General features: G+C 34.4%; 1 protein-coding gene across 5 annotated transcripts in view; it reads right to left on the reverse strand.

The window, feature by feature from the left end:
* LOC120630308 (collagen alpha-1(IX) chain-like) overlaps positions 1–20,726 on the reverse strand; it is a 93,476-nt gene extending 72,750 nt beyond the window's left edge. For all 5 annotated transcript variants that reach the window (XM_039899494.1, XM_039899495.1, XM_039899492.1 and 2 more), the window contains exon 1: positions 20,544–20,726. In XM_039899494.1, coding sequence (XP_039755428.1) covers positions 20,544–20,584 — 41 coding nt within the window. In that variant the 5' untranslated portion in view covers positions 20,585–20,726. The remainder of the gene's footprint in view (positions 1–20,543) is intronic.
* Positions 20,727–21,921: the final 1,195 nt, after the last annotated feature.

Here is a 21,921-nt window from a genome sequence, read left to right on the forward strand (position 1 = left end):
CTAATATACCTATAGCTGAATGGAACTTAACCGATTTATCACTCAGTCTAATATAAATGATGTGGGAAAAAATAAATACTCATTTAAATACTGAGTCGTATAATATAGGAATAAAAATTATCTATCGTGATATTATTTTAACTATTCGGCACAACCACTTGGACGAAATAAAGCTAGCCTCCTGGAGAAGGCATACACTTTTATCCCGTAAAAGTGACTGTGGACATTCCTGCAAGATTTAGAGAAAACAACTTTGTTATCTAACTACCTAAAAATTCTGCTAAAAGAAGCTTTCTGCAGAAAACATATTAAAGGCGAAAATATATTTATTCTTCGGGACTTTCAAATGGAATAGCTACTAAAAGCATAACAGAATGACATATAAACGTATAGTTCAGATTGTAAAATAATAGTGGCATATCACACTATGCCAGTATTATATAAAAGAAAGTTATTGAAATCATGAATACCAAACTTGTTTGTAGATTTAAAAACCGGCAAGAATCAGACTCGCGCACTATTTCGTATTGGCTAAAAACAAATATTCCGTTCAATAAATTATTCGACATACTCGTATAGTAAAATACTGGACAGCATTACTACTACCGCATAAACTAAGTTTTTTTTTGACGTGACAACGTCTTATAAATTGGTTTGCCGGGTGACACTTCAAGAAACTGCGTTACGCTCCGCTCACGTTATGCGCTCACAATGAGAGCGAGTGAGAGGCACGCGTCCCTTCCACTCGGGCATGGTTAGCCCGCCTAAGAGCGAGAGAGACAGACATAAAAAGTGAAAGGCACGCGTCCCTTTGTAGTAAACGCTGTTTCATTGTACGCAAATGTATTGCAAGTTATTGTATGTATATTTGTATATAAATACGTATGTATGTGTAAAGGTAAAAATAAAATTTTGTTAATATGAAATTCAGTGCGAGATTCTTTGTATAAATTAATGTTTTAAATATAATTCTTTGTATAAATAAATGTTTTAAATTGTTACTATTATTTCATCCTTCTTCCTACTATACGAATGAATATTCACATTAAAATTATTTTACCACTCAAAGTCGTTGTCACGTAAAACTTTCGCCCGTATACCGACTTTACAGGCAACCAATTTTTTTGTAAAGGGTTATTGCAAATTTATATAAAAATATACAATATATTTTCTAATTAATTACATAAGCAAATTACGGGGATAAAATGGAAGGATTGTGTTTATAGTAATATTTCTCGGTGATTAAAAAAAAAATGAAGATTTAAAAATATTATAAATTGATATCTCGCTTGTGACAGAATGTCGAACGATAAGGATTTGTTATTATCATTTTGGTAACAGAACCTCTAAATCAGGTTATCGATGATGATTCATAACAACCTATTACCGGCCCACTACAGGGAACGGGTCTCCTCCCACAATGAGAAGGGTTTTAGGCCGTAGTTCACCACGCTGGCCCAGTACGAATTGGCGGACATCCTACGCATTTGAGAACATGATGGATAACTCTCAGCAGTGGCGTGCACAGGGTTTTTGACCAGGGTATGCGTAAAAAAGGAAGGTGCCATATAATGGAAACATCCTTCGCTCTCATGAGTTTTACAAAAAATTCAGGGTATGCAGTGCTTTTGCGTTTGTATGAAGTGCACGCCACTGACTCTCAGGCATGCAGGTTTTCTCACGATGTTTTCCATTACCATTGAAGCAAGGAATATTTTAATTCCTTAAAACGCACATAACTTAGAAAAGTTACAGGTACGTTCTGGGATTTGAACTCGACCCCCGAAGAAAGCCGAAGTCCTAATACCTAGGCTATCCTACTTCAGATCTCTAATATATCATCTCCATGAGATCCATTGCTGGATATAGGCAGAAACTGCCACAAGCTAAGATTGGGTGTTGCTTGTCTCCAGCAACTTCTTCATCTCGTTTTGTCTGTTCATCTAGCTGGGGCTCTGTAAATGCCACGCTTTGCATTGTGGGGTCGCCACTCGGAGAGTGCTAACTTTGGGTCTCCCCTGTGAGCTATGTGACCCCTTGCATCTTTGCAGCGATACTGCGAGCATAGTGCTCTCCAAGATAAATGAATCGAATTCGATGTTAACCTTATGTTAATTCAAATGGTATGCAACCGCTAGCGTGAAAGTGATTTAACGTCAATGAACTCAAAGACATTCAATATGTACATACAGTCTTTACCAAGTAGTACGCATCACGAGGTTCAACGGTTCAGACCAAAAAAATCGGGTAAATCCTGGAGTTAAGAAATTGGCAGTGTCCCGTATCCACCTCCATTTCTCGGAAGTATGCAAAGCCATTAGCCATTATAAAACTAGACCAAAAATCCTAAAACACTGAGAAACCAGGTCTGTGACCAAAAATGGGACAATCCGCTATTGATGGTTCAAGCAACAACCCATTGAAGAAAAGGTACAATGGAATACCTAGATACCTACATAGATGATGTGGTGATAGTTTACTTATTGCTTACTTAGTCCCCCAATAGTGTATGACGTATTTCAGCAATTTATTAAGCTTTTACTAACAAGCTGTAGATATAGTCAGTGGCTAAATAAAGTTGCCGTAAAGTCTAGGGAAAAATAAGGAAATAATAAATTTATTTTACTTCCATTTACGAATTTTGATCAGAATTTCAATAAAACCAGACTTATTGGCGGCCGTTGCGGTAGTAATGTAGGCGGGCTCATTATTAAATTACCTTTCAAAGGAGAAATCCCTTTTAAAAATAACATTAAGAATCACGTACAAATCATTTTTGGGTGCTCCGCTTTGATGGCGATGGTTGAAATGCAAATTATTTTTGAATATTCCTGATTATCTCTAAGGGCATCGTTTACTAGTTTGTTCGTTCGGTTGAACTTCGTGTTATAATACATATGACAATAATTGTGTCAAATAATGAGTTTGGCCATCCAATGCTTGCATATAAAAGAAGAGGGGACATAATCTTTCAAACAGAAAGGCACAAAAGTAAACTAGCTGGGAGGCAGTACTACATCATTAGCTCTAGAATTTACAATAAAATCAATAGAGATATAAATATATACCCCCTAAATAAAATTAACTGTAAAAAATGTGTAAAAGAGTGGCTACTGACAAAATCATATGCTGAAACTGAAATTCTTCTGGAAGTCTTAGGATCGAATTAATATGTAAAACTCTAACTCACATATACACACACACACACACACACACACACACACGCACATACAAACACACACAAATATAAATACATACATACATACAAACACACACATACACCTGCAAAACAAATTTATATATGTATATATAACTTAATATAATAACTATCTTGTATAAGCAAACATATACGCGAGCACAATTACCTATGCGACGCAAACTCACATACGCACAATCATACACTCAATCATCGAAACACCAATATAATTTGTGAGGCACGCATTTGTTTGTATAAATATTATAATAACTACTTTACATTTTAAAAACTGTATGTACCTACATTCTTGTGAATAAATTATTATTATTATTATGTTATATATGTAATATTTCTTCGTGGAATAGATTAACATTATATTCACTCATTCATTCATTCATACTTTCATGATTACTCTAAGACTTCCCCGATTCATTTAGTGGGTGGCATTTTCATGGAGTAAAAAAATAGTAGATGCTACGTCCGTAAGTAATTGCAGTAGCTAAGTACTTTGATCTTAAGAAACTATCGGCTATTGTATACAGTTACTTTTCTAATTTCTTAATACTTTATTAATAAAAAAAATCTTGTGCATTCTTACAAAGTAGTGATAGTGACCAAGATACCAAGAGGTATCTTTGCATTATCTGATTCTCTCAAAAGGCTGGAGTGTATCGATAATTTACCCGTATTTATAACAAATATTTAATAATTAAATAAGAATTACTAGCATATTCGTTAAAATGATAATAAATTTAATAAATAGATGTCACACATCAAGTTTTAGTAATCAATTGTTTAATTATTTACCCACTTTAAAAAAATAATGTGATCGTAGTTACCTACTAACTTCACGATATTAAACAATATCAAAATTAAGCGTCGAGCACATTTGTGTACGACAAAAATCTATATAAGTAAGAACGGTAATATTGACTCTTTTGAATTCTAAATGATTCGTTTAAGTGAATGATAAGTGACGAGTGTTCATTAATTTTAAAATTTCGTGAAAACTTGTCTGCCATCACGTATCCTTTAGTTTTGGCACTCGATCAAAATCTGTCTTCCCCATGCGAATATAAATACAAAGGAAAAACAAGTATAGGTACAGTAAAATGTACCTTTAAGTAGCTTCATAATAAAATACTTTTCATTAAACTGCTTTGATACCTAGGAGCGGCTTTAGCATCCTAGTTAACTAGACCAGAGCTAGATATTATAAACTCATCTCATCATTCATTTTATCTGCAATCGAACCAACAACCACATCGCTCGACACCTATCTAGTGAGAGCGCCAACCGAGGCCAGAAATATTGAGGAAAGATAAATAGATTTAAATTCGTTAATTAAGAAAAAACTCAATAACAGTATAAAACCGGTGTAACTATTTAGACATTATAATATCTGACGAATACTTAAATAAAGTAACGATAAACAACTAGTCAAATAGATAAAGAGAAACGCCTATGAAGGACGGTAAAGAATTCAGTATCACTTATAAAAGCATAAAGCGTACATTAAAATATTTTAAGATAAGATAAGAAAGATGTAAAGAACCAGTTCAATGATCTATTTCAATATTGGTTCGCGATCGCCCTTCCATTTTTAGAGTGACCACCCGTGATTCCATTAGTGAATCACGAAGCAACGAATATTATTTTACTACTACGATTTAAATATATGTATGTACAAGTAAAGTGACTGTCAATAGGCAAAATTGTATAAAGATTCAAACTCAGCTAAAAGTTTTTGGAATAGAACTATGTATATAAAAGTCCATAATAAACCAGAAGGGACAGGCAACTGTCTAACTTCAGGCTGGGTCAATGTTAGAGTGGACGAAGAGGTGTTGTGTAAGACGGAATGCAGAAGGATAAAGTGTAGTTTTATTTACGTAAACTCTTAGACCTCGCCCGCTCGATACATTAGCTGTCATGTCCTTTGTACTTACTTCATCCTTTTGTACGGATAGATTTCATGCACGGAAAATCTTTTATGTAGATGAAAACTAAAAGAACTCGACATCAACCATCGTATATCTTTCTCTGTACAAGGTCGTATTATCCCTTTCTTTATACACGTATCTAGATGTTATAATGTGTCCACCGATCGTCTCTTTGTCCCAGAAAGATTTGAAGGCACCAGCTGGGCTATTCTGTATGTCAGTTGACAACAAAATTTGCTAGTAGCTGTGGAAAGTTGCCATCAATAAGGTATTTTCCTTGTTAACTAAATAAAAAATAACCTTATAGGTATTTTTAAATTTAAGTTGGCACTGACTTAAAAATGTTGTAGTAAATATTCTATTTCTTAATTTTTAGTTGTTAAACAGTCAGTCTTTTTTCATAAATATTTTTTAGAACAAAGTTAGATTCTTTGTATTTTGTATGAGATTATAAAATAGTAAAAAGCTGATACACATTTGGACTCAAATCATATTTAACATCTCGTCAAAGCCTTTGCGTTCGCTGTCACGATATCCAACATTCCATTCCGTGCAATTTTAAACATTACTACTAACCTCATACGGTTCAAAACCGTATTTGCAATTTTTGAATCTTTTGTTATTATTACTGTTAAAGTCAGCTGATGATGACATATCGCGTGAATCCATTCGGTAATCTTCAACGTTGATTACACATATTTCTCTAACTTGTAATTAGAGGTGCTTATTTATTTCTTTTGCAATGACTCATCCTTACTGTTACCTTACTTAGGATAATAAGCAAACTCCAGATACAAATTGCTTAGACTAATAACCCCTGCCAGGTTTCTTCATGCGTCATTAGATGTATCAAAGTTAAATTAAGATCCCCTGAGTAAACTTAACTAAATATTAACAAGCATAACTTAAATTGCCGAATTTGTAAATGTCCCTAAACATGTTGAGACGTCCAAATTAAATAATAGAATAGAATACAAAATAAATTTTTATTTTAGTAGGCGTCTTACAGGCTCAGTTCGAAAACGTAGCCTGGAACAGATCACTATTAGTGATAAGGTCGCTTTTATCTTTTGTCCATTCTTAAGCAATAAAGTTATTTAAATAAATAAAATAAATAGGTTTAAAAACTCACTTCCATGTTTTTTCCTGTGTCATTAGATTTGCTTAAGTTGTGTTAGGAGCCCCTCGTTAAACTTTTAACAAGCGTATCGTAAATTGCCGAATTTGTAAATATCCCCAATCATGGTGTTTCTTCGTCTTAATGAAATTACACAAACGCTAACCCACTTTTCCGGGAAATTGTAATAAAGGCGATCTTTTAGGTTTAATGCAAAAAAAACCGTCGAACAAAAAAATATATATTGTGTAGTTCCGGTGGCCATCCTACTTTACGAGCTCCCTCGATTCCTTCAGGATCACATCATCGAATCAGATAAACAAAAGAAATATCCAAATAGGTCCAGGTTTCTTTGAGTAATCAAAAAACATACTTAAAAAAGATTTCGACGAGTTTAGAACCACCACCTTCAGTGAAGTCAGTTAAAAATCCAAACTACAATTTAAGACCTTGGGTTCAGTAATCAATACTAAAGTACTAATTAAATCTTCAATAACTATCAAAATTTAACTGCTGCAGTAAGGCAATCAGCATTTTCAATCATGGGAACAACCTTAAGCAATTTATTACGTGATTTACATAATATATATTGACCAATGTGTCAATTGCGGATGATCTAATAGTGGTTTTGAAATAGTACTTTGAAAACTAAATGGGAATATTTTGTTATTGAATGGCGCAGTCAAAGGAGTTTTTTTATTACTAAACAAGAGGATCTTGTGCTTAATAAATCTGACTGAATATGAAAATGAATCGGAGATAGCCTAGTTGTTATGGATGCAACCTCATTTCGGGGGCACCGAGATAGATAACGTAACACTTCTAAGTTTTCTGAGTTATGTGCATTAATTTATTTGACTCAATAGGTTAAGATAAAAACTCAACATAAGATAAAGGAACTGTTAGTCTGAACTCGACCTATTATATGTGAGTATGAAAGTAAGATATTACATACTTATAAAAAAAAAAATGTTCGACACATGTACATGATTTTTAAAGTTACAGCTTTCTAAAAAAATATTTGACATAAACCAAAACAAGGATTACTAAGATAGGTTATTCTTAAATTACATTCTTACTTACAGTTTTTCTTAACAATAATGTACAAAACGATACTTTAAGCGCCACTGAATTAAGAACATAATTAATTCTGTGCATAAGAAAATATACCTACTTGTTTGACGTTAATTTAGAAGAATTTTTTTCTCAAGAATTCAGTTAAACAAGTATCAATAAATCAAAGTTGGAAAAATAACAGCCTTGCTGTGTTTCGTCTCTGATAAAAAATATTATTTACTCCAAATTAAATGCTTTACAAGTATACAAAATAATTGGTGACGCCATTTTTACTTTCGGGGAATCATCACCATAAAATGGTATTTATTTTCTTTGTAAATTTAGTGGACTGTATATTTTAGGTTTTGCTGGATTCTTTTCCCCTTTTTAATGTTTAAACTATGGCTTTAAAGGATATAGAACAAGGGATAACTAGGGTTGGACAGAAAAGTATTTGCACGTGGACTTACAGTTCGTCGTAATGCAGTTCTCTTGATTTCTCGTCACTTCACAAGGTTTCACAGGTTATCACTAAACACTAAAGCACTGATGTAGGTTTAAATACTATTAATCGTCCAGTATAAGGTTCTTTGGCCGGCCGACCATGTGGTTTTATTGAGCGGAAGATTGACGTGCGTTTGCCGCGGATATAGGTGTGCAACTAATTGGCGGCGTGATGCGGGCAGATAAGGATGCGGAAATATAAAAAATGGAGGATGGAAATCCATAGTGTAGCCATTATCTATTACTTCGACCACAGATTAATGAGGATTTATCAAGCATCCCCCCGGACATGAAGGAACCCTTCATAAAACGGATATAAACATAATTGCAACTTATAATACGACCTAATATTGTAAGTATACTATACAAGAGTAATGCATAAAGAAAAATAAAATAAATTAACTAAAACATAATAAGATTAAATGAGAACTAGTGATAAAAATTATTGAGTTGGCAGCGGACATAACTTAACGATAGGCCGGATATAAGTCCCGTTCTTAGTTTTTATTTGAACTACGCGGACAACTCCATCTTTGCCAGGTAGCACCTTAGTAATGACCCCAAGTGGCCACTGTAAGGGCGGCGCGTTTTGTACAATAACTATCACAACAGTCCCTATTGTAAGCGGATTCGTGGGAGTGTTCCACTTTTGACGCACTTGCAAATTGTGCAGATATTCCGTTCTGAATCTCTTCCAGAATGACTGAACCAGAGAATCCAATAAAGAAAATCTAGACAAAAGACCAGCGCGTTCTCCAGTTACGTCTGGAGCTGGAATGAATTCCAAAGGTACGGTTGAAAGAAAATGCGAAGGCGTTAGCGCGGAGGGTTCAGAGGGATCTGAACTTAAAACATACAGAGGTCGACTGTTAAGTACAGCCTCAATTTCATTAAGTACAGTAAGCATTTCCTCGTATGTCAGAATTTGTTTGCCGATTACGCGAAAAAGTAGAGTTTTAACACTTTTAATATTACTCTCCCAGACTCCTCCAAAATGGCTTGCAGTTGGTGCATTAAGTTTCCAATCTATACGATATTTAGCTAATTCGGAACTAAAGTCCTTATAATAATCTTCTGACTTTAAAAAGGTATGTAACTCATTCAAATAAGCCTTGGATGAAACGAAATTGGTCCCTTGGTCTGAATACAGGACTTCGCAATTTCCTCTCCTGGCCTGGAATCTTTTAAAACAATTTAAGAAGGCGGAGGAACTCAGATCAGAGGCTAGCTCTATATGAACCGCCTTTGTAACCAAACAAACAAATAGGCATATATATGCCTTCTGACTACGTATGCCGCGTTTCCTAGTCAATGTGATATAGAGAGGTCCAGCGTAATCTACACCTGTGTGTAGGAATGCCTTACTTTTCTCTATCCTACACTTAGGAAGGTTAGACATAAGTGGAAATGTAGGCTTAGGATTATGCCTAAAACATGCATTGCACTTATGTATGCGTTGACGTACCACACAACGAGCGGATAATATCCAATATTTTTGTCTCAATATAGACAGAAGCAATTGAGGGCCAGCGTGTGAATGATTACGATGATAGTGATCAATTAACAGATCTATTATGTGTCCCTTCTTGGGTAATAAAATTGGGTGTTTATGCGAGTAATCTAACGACGAGTAAGCAAGACGTCCACCCACCCGAAGAATGTCCTCAGAAACAAAAGGAAATAATTTTCGTAATTTTGACGAACATGGTTTATTATTTTTAATGTTGTCAATGTCAGTCTGAAAGACTGAGCGTTGTACTGTGCGAATTATCAGTAATTCAGCTGCATTGATATCTTCAGCTGTAATAATATCTCTGCGCGGAAGTTTTTTCATGAATCTGAGTACATAAATCGTGGCGTGAAGAAATTTAGTCCAAGAAGAACATTTAGATCCAAGCTTTATAATTGTATATTCATCGTGCGATATTATTAAGTGCGTTGTAGTTTTCTCCTCAGGCAATGAAGAAACCTGATGAGAGGAAAACTTTATTATGGGCCACTCTTCTGAAGATAAGGACAACCATGGGGGACCCTTAAACCAAAGGTCGTGTTTTGAAAACTGTGTGGGCATAAGGCCACGAGACACACAGTCCGCGGGGTTTTGAACACCAGGTATGTGATAAAAGTTCACCTTAATTGATGTCAATAGCGTATGAATTTGAGAGATGCGGTTAGCCACATATGTATTAAACCTGTGTGGCGAAGAGAGTGCCCAACAAAGGGCGACTTCTGAATCAGAAAACGCGAGTACTTCCTTTATTTTTATGCGGGTTGACAATATATTATATACTGAATTTACAAGTCGAGCAAGCAATACTATTCCATTTAACTCTAACCTAGCTAGCGTGACCGTTGGTTTTACCGGTGCTACGCGGGATTTAGAGCAAATAAGTGTAATTATAGGCCTTTGATTTCTGTTTTTAACGTATAAGTATAAAACAGAGCCAAATGCTTGCTCACTAGCGTCAGAGAATGCGAGAAGATAAATTTCAGAAGTGTCTTCTATTCCAACATGACGAGGATACTTAAGATTCTGAATAATAGGCAGTTCAATTATATAATTTTGCCATCTTTCACATATGTGTTGAGGGGGACACTCGTCCCATCCTATTTTTAGAAGCCATAACTCCTTTATGAGTAATTTAGCGAATAAAATGACTGGACCAACAAGACCTAGAACGTCATAAAGACGCGCGGTAGCTGAAAGTATAGCTCTTTTGGTACAATCACTTTGCGGTTGCGAAACTCTAAAAATAAATTCATCAGATGCGGGAAGCCAATGAAGACCAAGAATCTTAAAAGAGTCATCAGTGTCAAGAGAGATCGACTCAGATTGGCGGTGAAATGAAGGAATGTGTCCGAGTAATTCAGTCGAATTGCTGGTCCATTTCACTAAGTCAAATCCACCAGCCTTAAACAGTTGTATCAACTCTTGAGCTATCTTTACCGCTTCATTTAGAGATGAGGCGGAAGAAGCTAGGTCGTCCATGTAGACGTCTCTCTCAACCACTGATGCAGCGAGAGGCCATTGCTGGCGCTCGTCACTAGCCAGCTGGCGCAGTGTGCGTAATGCCAAAAAGGGCGATGAGCGGAGACCAAAGGTCACTCGAGTAAATTCATACATTTCAAGTGGGTCCTTTGGTGAAGATCGATAAATAATGCGTTGATATTTGCGGTGCGGAGAATTGACATATATAGACAAATACATTTGTCGGACGTCAGCAAAAAATGCGATGCGGAAAATGCGGACATTCAAAAGAATGTTAAATATGTCTGCTTGCAAATTGCAACCAGTATACAAAATATCATTTAAAGATAATTTCCTATTTGCGGAGGGTTCTTCTATTTTAAGAAGAGAATAATCAGTGGGACAAGAACCATCTAGTACGATTCGTACCTTGGTACTCTTGTCTTCGCGTATCACTGGATGATGCGCTAAGATATAACCTGGTGAAGCAGGTTCATCAGGTGGTAAGCGTTGGAGGATACCCTTATCAAGGTAATCCTTAATAACTTCATTATATCTAATATGAAGTTCGGGATCTCTAATGAATCGTTTTTCCAGATTGAGAAAACGCTTCTTTGCGGTAAAATATGAATCACCTAATAAATTAGGATCTTCTTTAAAGGGAAGATCTACCGAATATGCTCCGTCCTGTTGGCGTACAGTGGAAGCCGTATATATGTCCTCACACCTTTGTTCATCAGGACTTAAGAATTTGCGGGAAGGAGGCTCTTCTATTGTCCAAAATCTCTCTAACATTTTATCTAAAGGTTCACTCGTGAAAAAACACAAAGCGCGGGAATTATTAGGTTTAGATAAAATAGGTGCATCGCCCATAATTATATAACCCAAAGAGGTTTCAAATGCGGAAGGCATATTTTCATAACCATTTATTTTATTAGCCATTGCTATTTTGCGATACACATTTACCCCTAGTAATATATCAATTGGACCAGGTTCTGCGAAATCATCATCAGCCAGAGGTAAATTTTTAATAAGACCATCAATGGCTGTGATGTCTACATGAGAGTCAGGCAGTTGAGAAGTGATTCGCTCAACTACAAGAGGGCGTATTGAGTATTCATTCGCATCATTAAAACGAGATTTAAACGTAAATTCTGAAACACCAATTATTTTTTGCGATACTCCGCCGATGCCTTGAACTTCAGAAAAACGACTCTGAAAGCTAATAGGTAGCGAATATTTTTCACAGCAACTGATTGAAACGTAATCTCTTTGCGATGCGGGATCCACTAGGCATCTTATAAGATGTGCACAATTATTTTTGTCATACACTCTTATTTTCGCAGTACCTAACAAAGTGGTTGTTGTGACGCGTTCTAAACAATCATATGATACGTTACATACCAAAGTGGTATTTGTGGTCTGAGATATAAAATTATTTTTATTTAGTGTATTTTCACTAGAGGAGCTTGTCGAAGGTGCCTCAGTAATAACTGATGACACGCGAGGCGAATTAATTGCGTTAGGAGATGAGGGCGGTTTACCTATGTTAGATTTGGACGTTTTAGGTAATAAATCTTTAGCGTTGTAATTGTTGCGTTCAAAATGCAATTCAGTATGATGTGATGCCGATGAGCACCTTTTACAGTTTCGCTGAGAAGAGCAGTTTAAAGTTTTATGATGAGTCGATAAACATCGGTTACAAAAGTTATTATTTTTTACATGTAAATGCCGCTCATGCGGAGACAACTTCATAAATGCAGGGCAAGAATAAAGATGTGTGTGTTGACCAATTTTACACAAACTGCAAGCTGCACTATTTAAAGTATTTACAGTTTCTGTACTTACAAAACTTTTGGTAGAAGGCTTCGGAATCGAATTCCCCTTATATCTATTTTGAGGTAATTCTAATCCTTTATTAAGAGAGCGCGACATTACTTTATTCTGTTCCTTCACAAATTCTATAAGACTCCTATAGGTAGGAATTTGTTTTTTGCGATTTATTATCTCAAACATTTTAACTGTATCAGCATCTAATTTAAGCGTGGCTAAGTGAAAGAATATAAAATCAGTAAGATCGATTTTTAATTGTTTGAGAGCTTCTACTGAAGAATTAAATGTATTTATAAAGCTATCTAATGAATTAGCATTAGTACTAGCAAGCGGTTTAAATTGCAATAATTGGTTTAAATAAGCGCAGGCTAACGAACGCGGATCGTCGTATTTTTGTATTAACGCCTCCCAAATAATAGGATAATTTTCTGCGGTGGCTGGCAATCCTGCACATACAGATGCGGCTTTCCCTTTTAACCTACCAACTAAATAAAATACCTTTTCATTATTGGTTAAGTTAGGATTATCATGTATCATGTTTTTAAACTGCTGGTAGAACAAAGGAAATTTAGTTAACTGACCGTCAAACTCCATTAAGTCTATAGGCGGAAGATGGGATTTTAATTTAGGAAAACTAGAGATAGTACGTGCGCTGTCATTCTCTGAACTCGTATTATCAACATTAGAGTGACGCTCCATTATTTGTTTGACATAGCAAAACATTTCTTCAAATGAAGTCCACGATTGGTAATTAATCATAGCCTTTGGATTCAACATTAACTGCGCTTCATTGAATAAATCTAAATTTAACTCAAACTCTTTGCGTAAAGTGTCTATGTTTGAAGCCTGAGACAATAAAGAAGGCAGCTTACTGCTGTCCGATTCGACTTGAATAGCGGTGTCAAACATTATTTGCATACGAGCAAATATAACGTCCCGTTTGCCTTCCAACAACCGTAACTTACATTCTTCCTTGCTATATGGACTTGGTGAAGAAACCGACTCTGGTTTATTCATTTTGAAGGAGTAAACCGAATTATAAAAATAAAAATATAATAAAAAAGGTGTATATGTGTTTGCAAATGCGTCAAGAAATGCGTAAATTATATAAAGTAGTTGCAGTCTTATAATAATAAACACACAACCCCTTTATAGACGCGAGCGGTTAAATACAAGTGTTATAATGCTATTTTAAAAACTAAACCGGGCAAAGAACTAGGTATAACAATTAACAAGTTAGCGGTCATGCGTGACCTTGAGTGCAGCGAGCGACAAAAACGACTGCGGCCGAGCGCATTGTTTGGTAGGTATGATGCGTTTGAAATAGATATCTTTACCTACGATTCATCCGTTTTTAATACTAAGTAGCGGGGTAAAACTATATAGAAATACGAAGCAAGCGGTGCGGAAAAGAGATATATAATTATAAAATACTTAGTACTTCTTTACTTAGTAAACAAAACGTTAAATCTATTATGTAGACAATATCTTAGCGGTATTAAACTTACAAACTGAACTAGTGAATACCTACAATATGGCGTACTTTAAGTTGCATAGACTAATAATAATTCCGAACTTTAAAGTCATAGAATGTAATGATTAACGATAATTTAAATCCTAAAATTATGAATTTAAATCGAATCGGCCGATCTTCGGATCGAATGACTAAAATTTATGAAATTCGATGGAAGTGATCAAATATTTTTTATGAAATCGGCTCGAAGTGACCAAATTTTATGGTGACGCCATTTTTACTTTCGGGGAATCATCACCATAAAATGGTATTTATTTTCTTTGTAAATTTAGTGGACTGTATATTTTAGGTTTTGCTGGATTCTTTTCCCCTTTTTAATGTTTAAACTATGGCTTTAAAGGATATAGAACAAGAGATAACTAGGGTTGGACAGAAAAGTATTTGCACGTGGACTTACAGTTCGTCGTAATGCAGTTCTCTTGATTTCTCGTCACTTCACAAGGTTTCACAGGTTATCACTAAACACTAAAGCACTGATGTAGGTTTAAATACTATTAATCGTCCAGTATAAGGTTCTTTGGCCGGCCGACCATGTGGTTTTATTGAGCGGAAGATTGACGTGCGTTTGCCGCGGATATAGGTGTGCAACTAATTGGCGGCGTGATGCGGGCAGATAAGGATGCGGAAATATAAAAAATGGAGGATGGAAATCCATAGTGTAGCCATTATCTATTACTTCGACCACAGATTAATGAGGATTTATCAAGCAATAATACATCTCAGACGATATGTGTATTGCTTTATAAGTATATATAAAAAATATATATATAACACATTTTATGACTTTTTGTAAGTCGGTTAATAATTATTAAAATTGCAATTGTTTCGTTAACATTTAAGCGCGTGTTTATGGTACTAATAATATTTATTGACAATAATTCTTACAGAAACATAAAGAAGAATAAGAAGAAGAAACACTTTATTGCACGTATAACATACAGGAAAAGAAACAGTAAGGAGTATACAGTACACAATGTAGACATGCAAAGCGGCCTTATTGCTGCAAGCAATCTCTCACAGGCAATCTTTGCAGATAGGACTTACAGCGAGAGAACGGGATAGTGCCAAGAGTGTTGATAGATATACATAAAATGTAATTAAGAAGAAATAATCATAATACAATAGGTTATGTTTACGCCTAACTTTATAGATATTTACTAGGTACCACTTAAAATATTTTGATGTCGGGGACGGATGGTAATAGTCCGTTTTACCTATCTACCTTAAAACAACTGTTTTACTTATGTATAACTAAAGATTTTTAACTAAGATTTTCGTGGTTACTCAACATTTCTTAAGCATAGATCAACGGGTACATACCACGATAATATTTTGAATTTGTCGATATTTCGACCCAGTTGCATGGATCGTGGTCACGACGGGACTGTTGTTGTTGAGTTGAGGATTGTCGTATGTACCCGTTTATCTATGCTTATGTATAACTATGATTCAACTATAAGTTGACAACGTGACGACCTCACTGGTGGTGGGGTTCGATCTTGAAAACTTATGATTTTACATTTTTTTCTGAAACTAGCAACGGCCTACAGTTTAGAAACCGTTAAGAGGTAGCTCCAAAGTAAGCGTAGTTTGTGTTATGGGTACTAAGATGACATGAACTTTTTTATGAAAACAAACAAAAACTCAGACACTGAAAAATATTCATGTTCATCACACAAACATTTTTCAGTTGTGGGAATCGAACCCACAGCCTTGACTCAGACAGCAGGGTCGCTGCCCACTGCGCCAATCGGGACATGAAGATTATAATCTTATGAAGTACTATCTATTCATAAAAATCAATGTATTCGTATTAAATAATTACCTTTCCTTGGTTCTTTGCTTCTGTCACTAAATGTAACCAACTGTTGAACAGTAGTAGTGGATCTTTTTGGGACAGAGCTCGTCCGTGAAAGTACTATCGCCATACTTATTTCTGCCGCTAAGCAGCAAGTTTGCCGCTGTGATTACAGACACACACGCCTCAGATTTATGGACAAACGCTGCATGCAGGACGTGCTCCTTACATGCCTTGTGAAGTGTTGCTCTCTATATAAGCAATAGTTTTCCACTTACCATAAGGTGGAGGAAGAGATCGCTATTTAGCGATAAGGCCGCCAAATTGTACGTTCTACCTTATTGTGCTGTTTTATTTGTATCTCTGTAAATTTTCTCTGTGGTGTACAATAAAAAGGTATTAATTCATTCATTCACTATGCAATATATTAAACATGTAACATGTTCCGGCAATCCTGCTCTGTTCAAGAATAGTTGAAACTTTTAGAATTATGTTATTGGATGTTATTAAATGCAGTAAGTTTACTTAATTTACTTCTGTTTAAATCAAATCTTCAAAAGGTATCAATTGAAAGAACAAAAATAATGGGATAGTGGAATTGCTTCATCAGTTTAACCTTGGTGCAAAGTCTAGGTATTTTGCGTACAAAACGTATAAAATATGATAGGCATTTGCATTACGCAACTGTGGAGACTATCAAACTAGACAAGTACTAAGTAATAGTTTAAGGTACAGTTATCACAATTTTACAAACGTTGAATAGTCCCATACCGCGTAACTCTTATAAGAATATCTTACTGAAAATTAGCGCTGAGATTGTCATTTTTTTTGTCAAGAAAATTTTACTTTATCGCATGCGCATACAGTATCTAGATTTAACCGTAAGTATAGTTAGAATTAGTTATACAGCCAAGAATAACATATAGCTTCTTCGCTGTGAAGAACTGCATAGACCTAATAATATAATATCTTCGTCTTCTTTGTTGTAGATACAAAAGAATAATATCCTATTAAATATTTGTTAACTCTAGATATGAATTCAAATTGAGTAGGCACTTACTGAAATGTGGAACATGTATTTAGAATTTTTTGTTTGTAAACATTTTGTAAAGCGGTAACGTAGTTCATTTGTTATGGGTGTCTTAATATTCGGGATGATGTAACCTTTTGAATTCAAAGAACGCAAACGAACAGAAGTGCAAGAGTGAGATGGGTGTGCGAGCCAACTTGTTCATCATATTTCAATAATATAATAGGCATTATGACAGGAACAAATCGCTAAAATATTGTATTTATTTAATTATAAATAATTCATGTATTATTAATATTCGAAGCGCGATTGGTAATTATTTAAAAAAAAAAATCCTGCAAAATCTAGCATTCGGGCATGACAGGGTTAGCGCCGAATTCAATCATTCTGAATATGACGTCACGTCTATATAAATATTATTTTGTACCGCTTAAATTTGAAGAGTAGATCATCATAATTATATCAACCTATTACCGGCCCACTACATGACATGGGTCTCCTGCAATGAGAAGGGTTTCGTAGTCCACCACGCCGTCCAAGTGCGGAATGGTGAACTTCACACACCTTTGAGTTCTCAAAGGTTTATATCTATAAGATTTGTATTATTACCGAGAACTCTCAGGCATTCAGTTTCCTTAAGATGTTTTTTATTATCGTTAAAGCGATATTAAATTGCTTAAAACGCACATAACATTGTAAAGTTGGAAGTACGTTTTGGGATTCGAACTCTGCCCCCCCAAAAGTGAAGCTGAAGTCTTAACCAATCACCGCTGCTTATTGGATCCTAGATGGAGATGTGTGTATTGTCGTAATTTATTTATTTTATTTGTTTATTAAGTTCTTCACCAGAACCTTACGGTACGTACCTACTCTAGAATACCAGCTATCTGTACCCCAAATTTTATTTAGACGTTGCAGTGGCTTAGCCGGACAGAGGAATCAAACAAACAGTCACTTTTTAAAGTCAAATTGACACAATTTTTTACATAATATTAAGTTTAGAATATAAGTTTATTGTTTAGTAGCAATATAGTATGTTAGTCATTCAGTATTTAGACCTATGTTAGAACGGAGCTGGAGTAAACTGTATTCTACATAAATTCTTTCTTACACCTACTTGATAATACACTGTTGTGGGCGACATAGTACGTGCCTGCGAGTGCTACCGTGAGCCAAAGTTAACGTATAGGCTGTTTTAACGTTTCGTGGTAAGTGTTTGTGGAAACATAACATAAATATAAATCTGTATAGAAATTCTTGAAAATCATGTCACATAAGATCGTTTTTCACAACTCAACTCTTCTACCTAAGCTAAGCCACTATAATGTTGTCTTCTTCTTCTTCTTAGTCGTGCACTCTTGGCAGAGTGGTCGTGGCTGCTGAGATGAATTTCATGGCGCTAGACATCACTGGATTGCACGCGCGAGTCTTCTCCACTTTTGGCGGTTGGTAGCATGTCGAAAACATTCTACCACAGTTGTCTGGGTCATCGATTTCACCGTATCTATCCAACGAGGATAATGTTGTAGGAGACGAAAATTAGTTCATATTAATAAATAATCTGACAAGTGCGTCTTCAACTCGTAGACTGAAGGTTCCGTATCGTTGAAAGTTCAATATCAAATTATCTATTTATATCAAATTATTCGACGACCTTATTAATAAGTTAATAATTTTGGTTTAATGTTTGACATAAACAGTACAGAATTTTGTTGTTTTGAAGATTAAAAAAAATAAACAATTGTTGTCGTATTTTAAATGAATACAAATAAAGTATACTTATTCATTCATGAGCTCTGCGTTATAACACCCCGCTATCAGGATAGTAAAGTTTACTGAAGTTTTAAAATAATGTTTAATTTAATTCCTATTTTTTTTTAATGTACACCAAATATCCGAATTCAAGGTCTGTCTCATTGCGTCTACGAGCTTGATATGCGTGTCATAAGGGCGATATACAGACCATTAGAGTGACATTAATGACATAAACGAGGCTCCATTTTGCCCAGTCGGACACAGATCCCTAAAAATCGACAAGCACTTTTGTAATAGTAATGATAAATTCTTTATTATGCTGTTGCAAATTATTTTTGTATCGTTGTTGTTATATTTTATTCGTTTTATTTTTATGTCTGTAAATAAACTGGTTATTAAAAATAAAACTGTATCGGGATTTCGAAAGTTATAGAACTTTGAATACAGATGATGTTTCAAAGTTAATAATTATTTATTTGTTAATAAATATTAGTATGTTATGTATGTTTATGCTGGTGTACTTTTTTGATGATAACAGTGCAAAATATAATGCGCAATGCACCCGTTTTGTTTTAGTTACAAACTTGAATGAACTTTATTCTCAAATAGGTACGTTTTGAAGAAATTTGTGGGCATTGGTATAAATTTAGTTAATCATTCTATTAAATATATAAAATGGCTTAGTTAGCAAAGCACTCAGGATGCTTTGATGGATGATTGCCGAAGAGATAGAGGTTCAAATCCTGCCAGTTCTGAGATATTTATAATTTCCCTTTTTTATTTATCTACGAGTACATATTTGATATTTCCCCCAAGTGTAGGTAAAAGTACTTCAATTTAAATCTAAAATTGATGCTGCACTACCAATAACTCTATGAATGTTGGTAAGCCAGGTAATTCTCAATTTTTGGTGGCTTTCGCATTAGGCAATTGAATTACTGCGAGGGTATTTACTTCCATATCAGTATGAAGATATTTATCATTAAGAAAGCCATGAATACATTAGTGAATTTGCCTGCAGTTTTTTCATTTTGCAACTCAAAAAACCCAAACGCAAATATAAAATAGATATATAAAATAAAATATATGTATATAACAAAATATATTTAATTTTTAAAACATAAAAATAAAATGATAAAATAAATTCATATCTATTTATCATAAGCAGATATAATTATTTATTTTTCCAAGAAAATGTGTGAATACTCTTTGCCGATTTTAAAAATGTTTCGGTTACACGGTTAATCTACATAACTTGCAGTGAGACACAAGTTAAAGTTGTGAAATATAACTCTGCTTGTTTAATATTTTGGGTTATAAGCCTCAATGCGAGCCAAAGATACATTTCTAGTTTTGTTAATGTTTCTATGAGTTTATTATCATACTTGACTATTTATGAACGACTGTAAACGTTTATATCAATGGAATAATTTACTGGCGGTAAAATACCTAATTTATCGATTTGCTGAGCTACTTTATAATGGAGTTAGGAATATATTAATAAATAAAACATGGTTTACTGTTAAAATGGTTTCAGTTAGTCAGATTATAAATACCAATGATAATTGATACTTAGGCTTGTTTTAATTTTAAACTTGAACTTTAGTTGGCAAATAATTCACCGTTCAAAGTATCTTACATATAAAATATTAACAATATTATAATTTTAACATTTAAATTACAATATTCATTCAGGTAAAACTAGGATAGATATTGTTAGCAAACAATTTGTTGATATTATTTGTTACCTTTGAAATGTAACAATAAATACTCTCTATAACTAAAAATATTAAATAAAAAAGTACTTACAAAACAAATATAGGATTCACGATCCAATTGAAAAAATCCATTTTGTCGTCAAGCACACATTTAACAAGCAACTGCACAAAAAAAATTAAATTAATTTAATTTAACATTTGAATTAATAAAACATTTCGAACATTTTCTTTCCTCGTAATGTTCTAAAAGGGCGCTTGCGCAAACGAGCGCGCGCCTTAGCGTCGGTTCATTAACTGATTTTCGCCAGTTCTTTACCGCTTCGCCAGAAAATCGAGGAGCTTTTAAATGACGTCACGATAAGAAGTTTCTATTAAACATTCACAAATAGGTCACACCATCAAAATTGTAAGATCGCTCGGTCCTCTTGCTACCGATTTTGCTTGAGGTACTTTTTAATCCATTTCCTAAAATCGGCAAAGTGAAGTCAGACATGGACACTTAGGATTCTGACCCATTTAAGAAAAAAATATTAAAATATATTGTTTTCTAAAAAATATAGTTAAAGCTAATAATAGCTTGAGTGCATTGATATACTTTAAAACTTTATCAACTCACATTTATTTTATTTTGGTAAATTCGTAGGTTAATGAGTAACTGAATTTTTTGGAATAGTTATTTTATAAATATAACTATAAGTCTCAATAAAAGATTATGTCAGAATATGTATTTCCGGTGCCAGTAGGGTAAGATGCGCATTATTAAATAAATATTTTAACCAATTTTCTCGTTTTCATTATTATAATAATAATAATAAAGCTTTATTTACATTCCTTACAATTAATTACCTTACTGGCTAAATATAATTGAGTTAAATACAATTTTCCTTAATCCTAAATTCTTATTTTCTATTTTTAATGTTTTCTTAACTAAGTAGTATATTGCCCTTATTGTACTTATACTATCTAATTTAGAACATTTATGTAAGGACCGCGAGCGGCGGTAAAAGCCTCCTCCTCCATATTTTTCCATTTGCGCCGTCCCTTGCAAGAGTACTCCATGTCTTACCCGCAACTTTCGCGATGTCGTCCTCCCATCTTTTCAATGGCCTACCGGGTCTTCTCTTCCAATCCATGGGATGCCAGTTGGTAACAATTTTTGTCCATCTACTATATTGACATCTCTGAATGTGACCCGCCCATCTCCATTCAAGTTGCAGAACAAACGTCGTTTTTATTAACAAAACATAATTACTAAGTAGCTCTCATGTCGCCTGCACAGGTCGCCATTTTGAAACCCCAATATCCTTCGTCCTAAGTTAAGATACTTCAGTAGCGCTGCCTTTTACCCAAAATATGTACTTACCCAATATGTTGAAATATAAATTGAAAGTATATCTGTATGTGATTCTATTATAAAACACATTAATTCTTCGAAATATTAATTAGGCGATTAACGTATTAGTTATCTT

Source organism: Pararge aegeria, chromosome 16 (assembly GCF_905163445.1).
Source record: "Pararge aegeria chromosome 16, ilParAegt1.1, whole genome shotgun sequence".
Classification (NCBI taxonomy): domain Eukaryota; kingdom Metazoa; phylum Arthropoda; class Insecta; order Lepidoptera; family Nymphalidae; genus Pararge; species Pararge aegeria.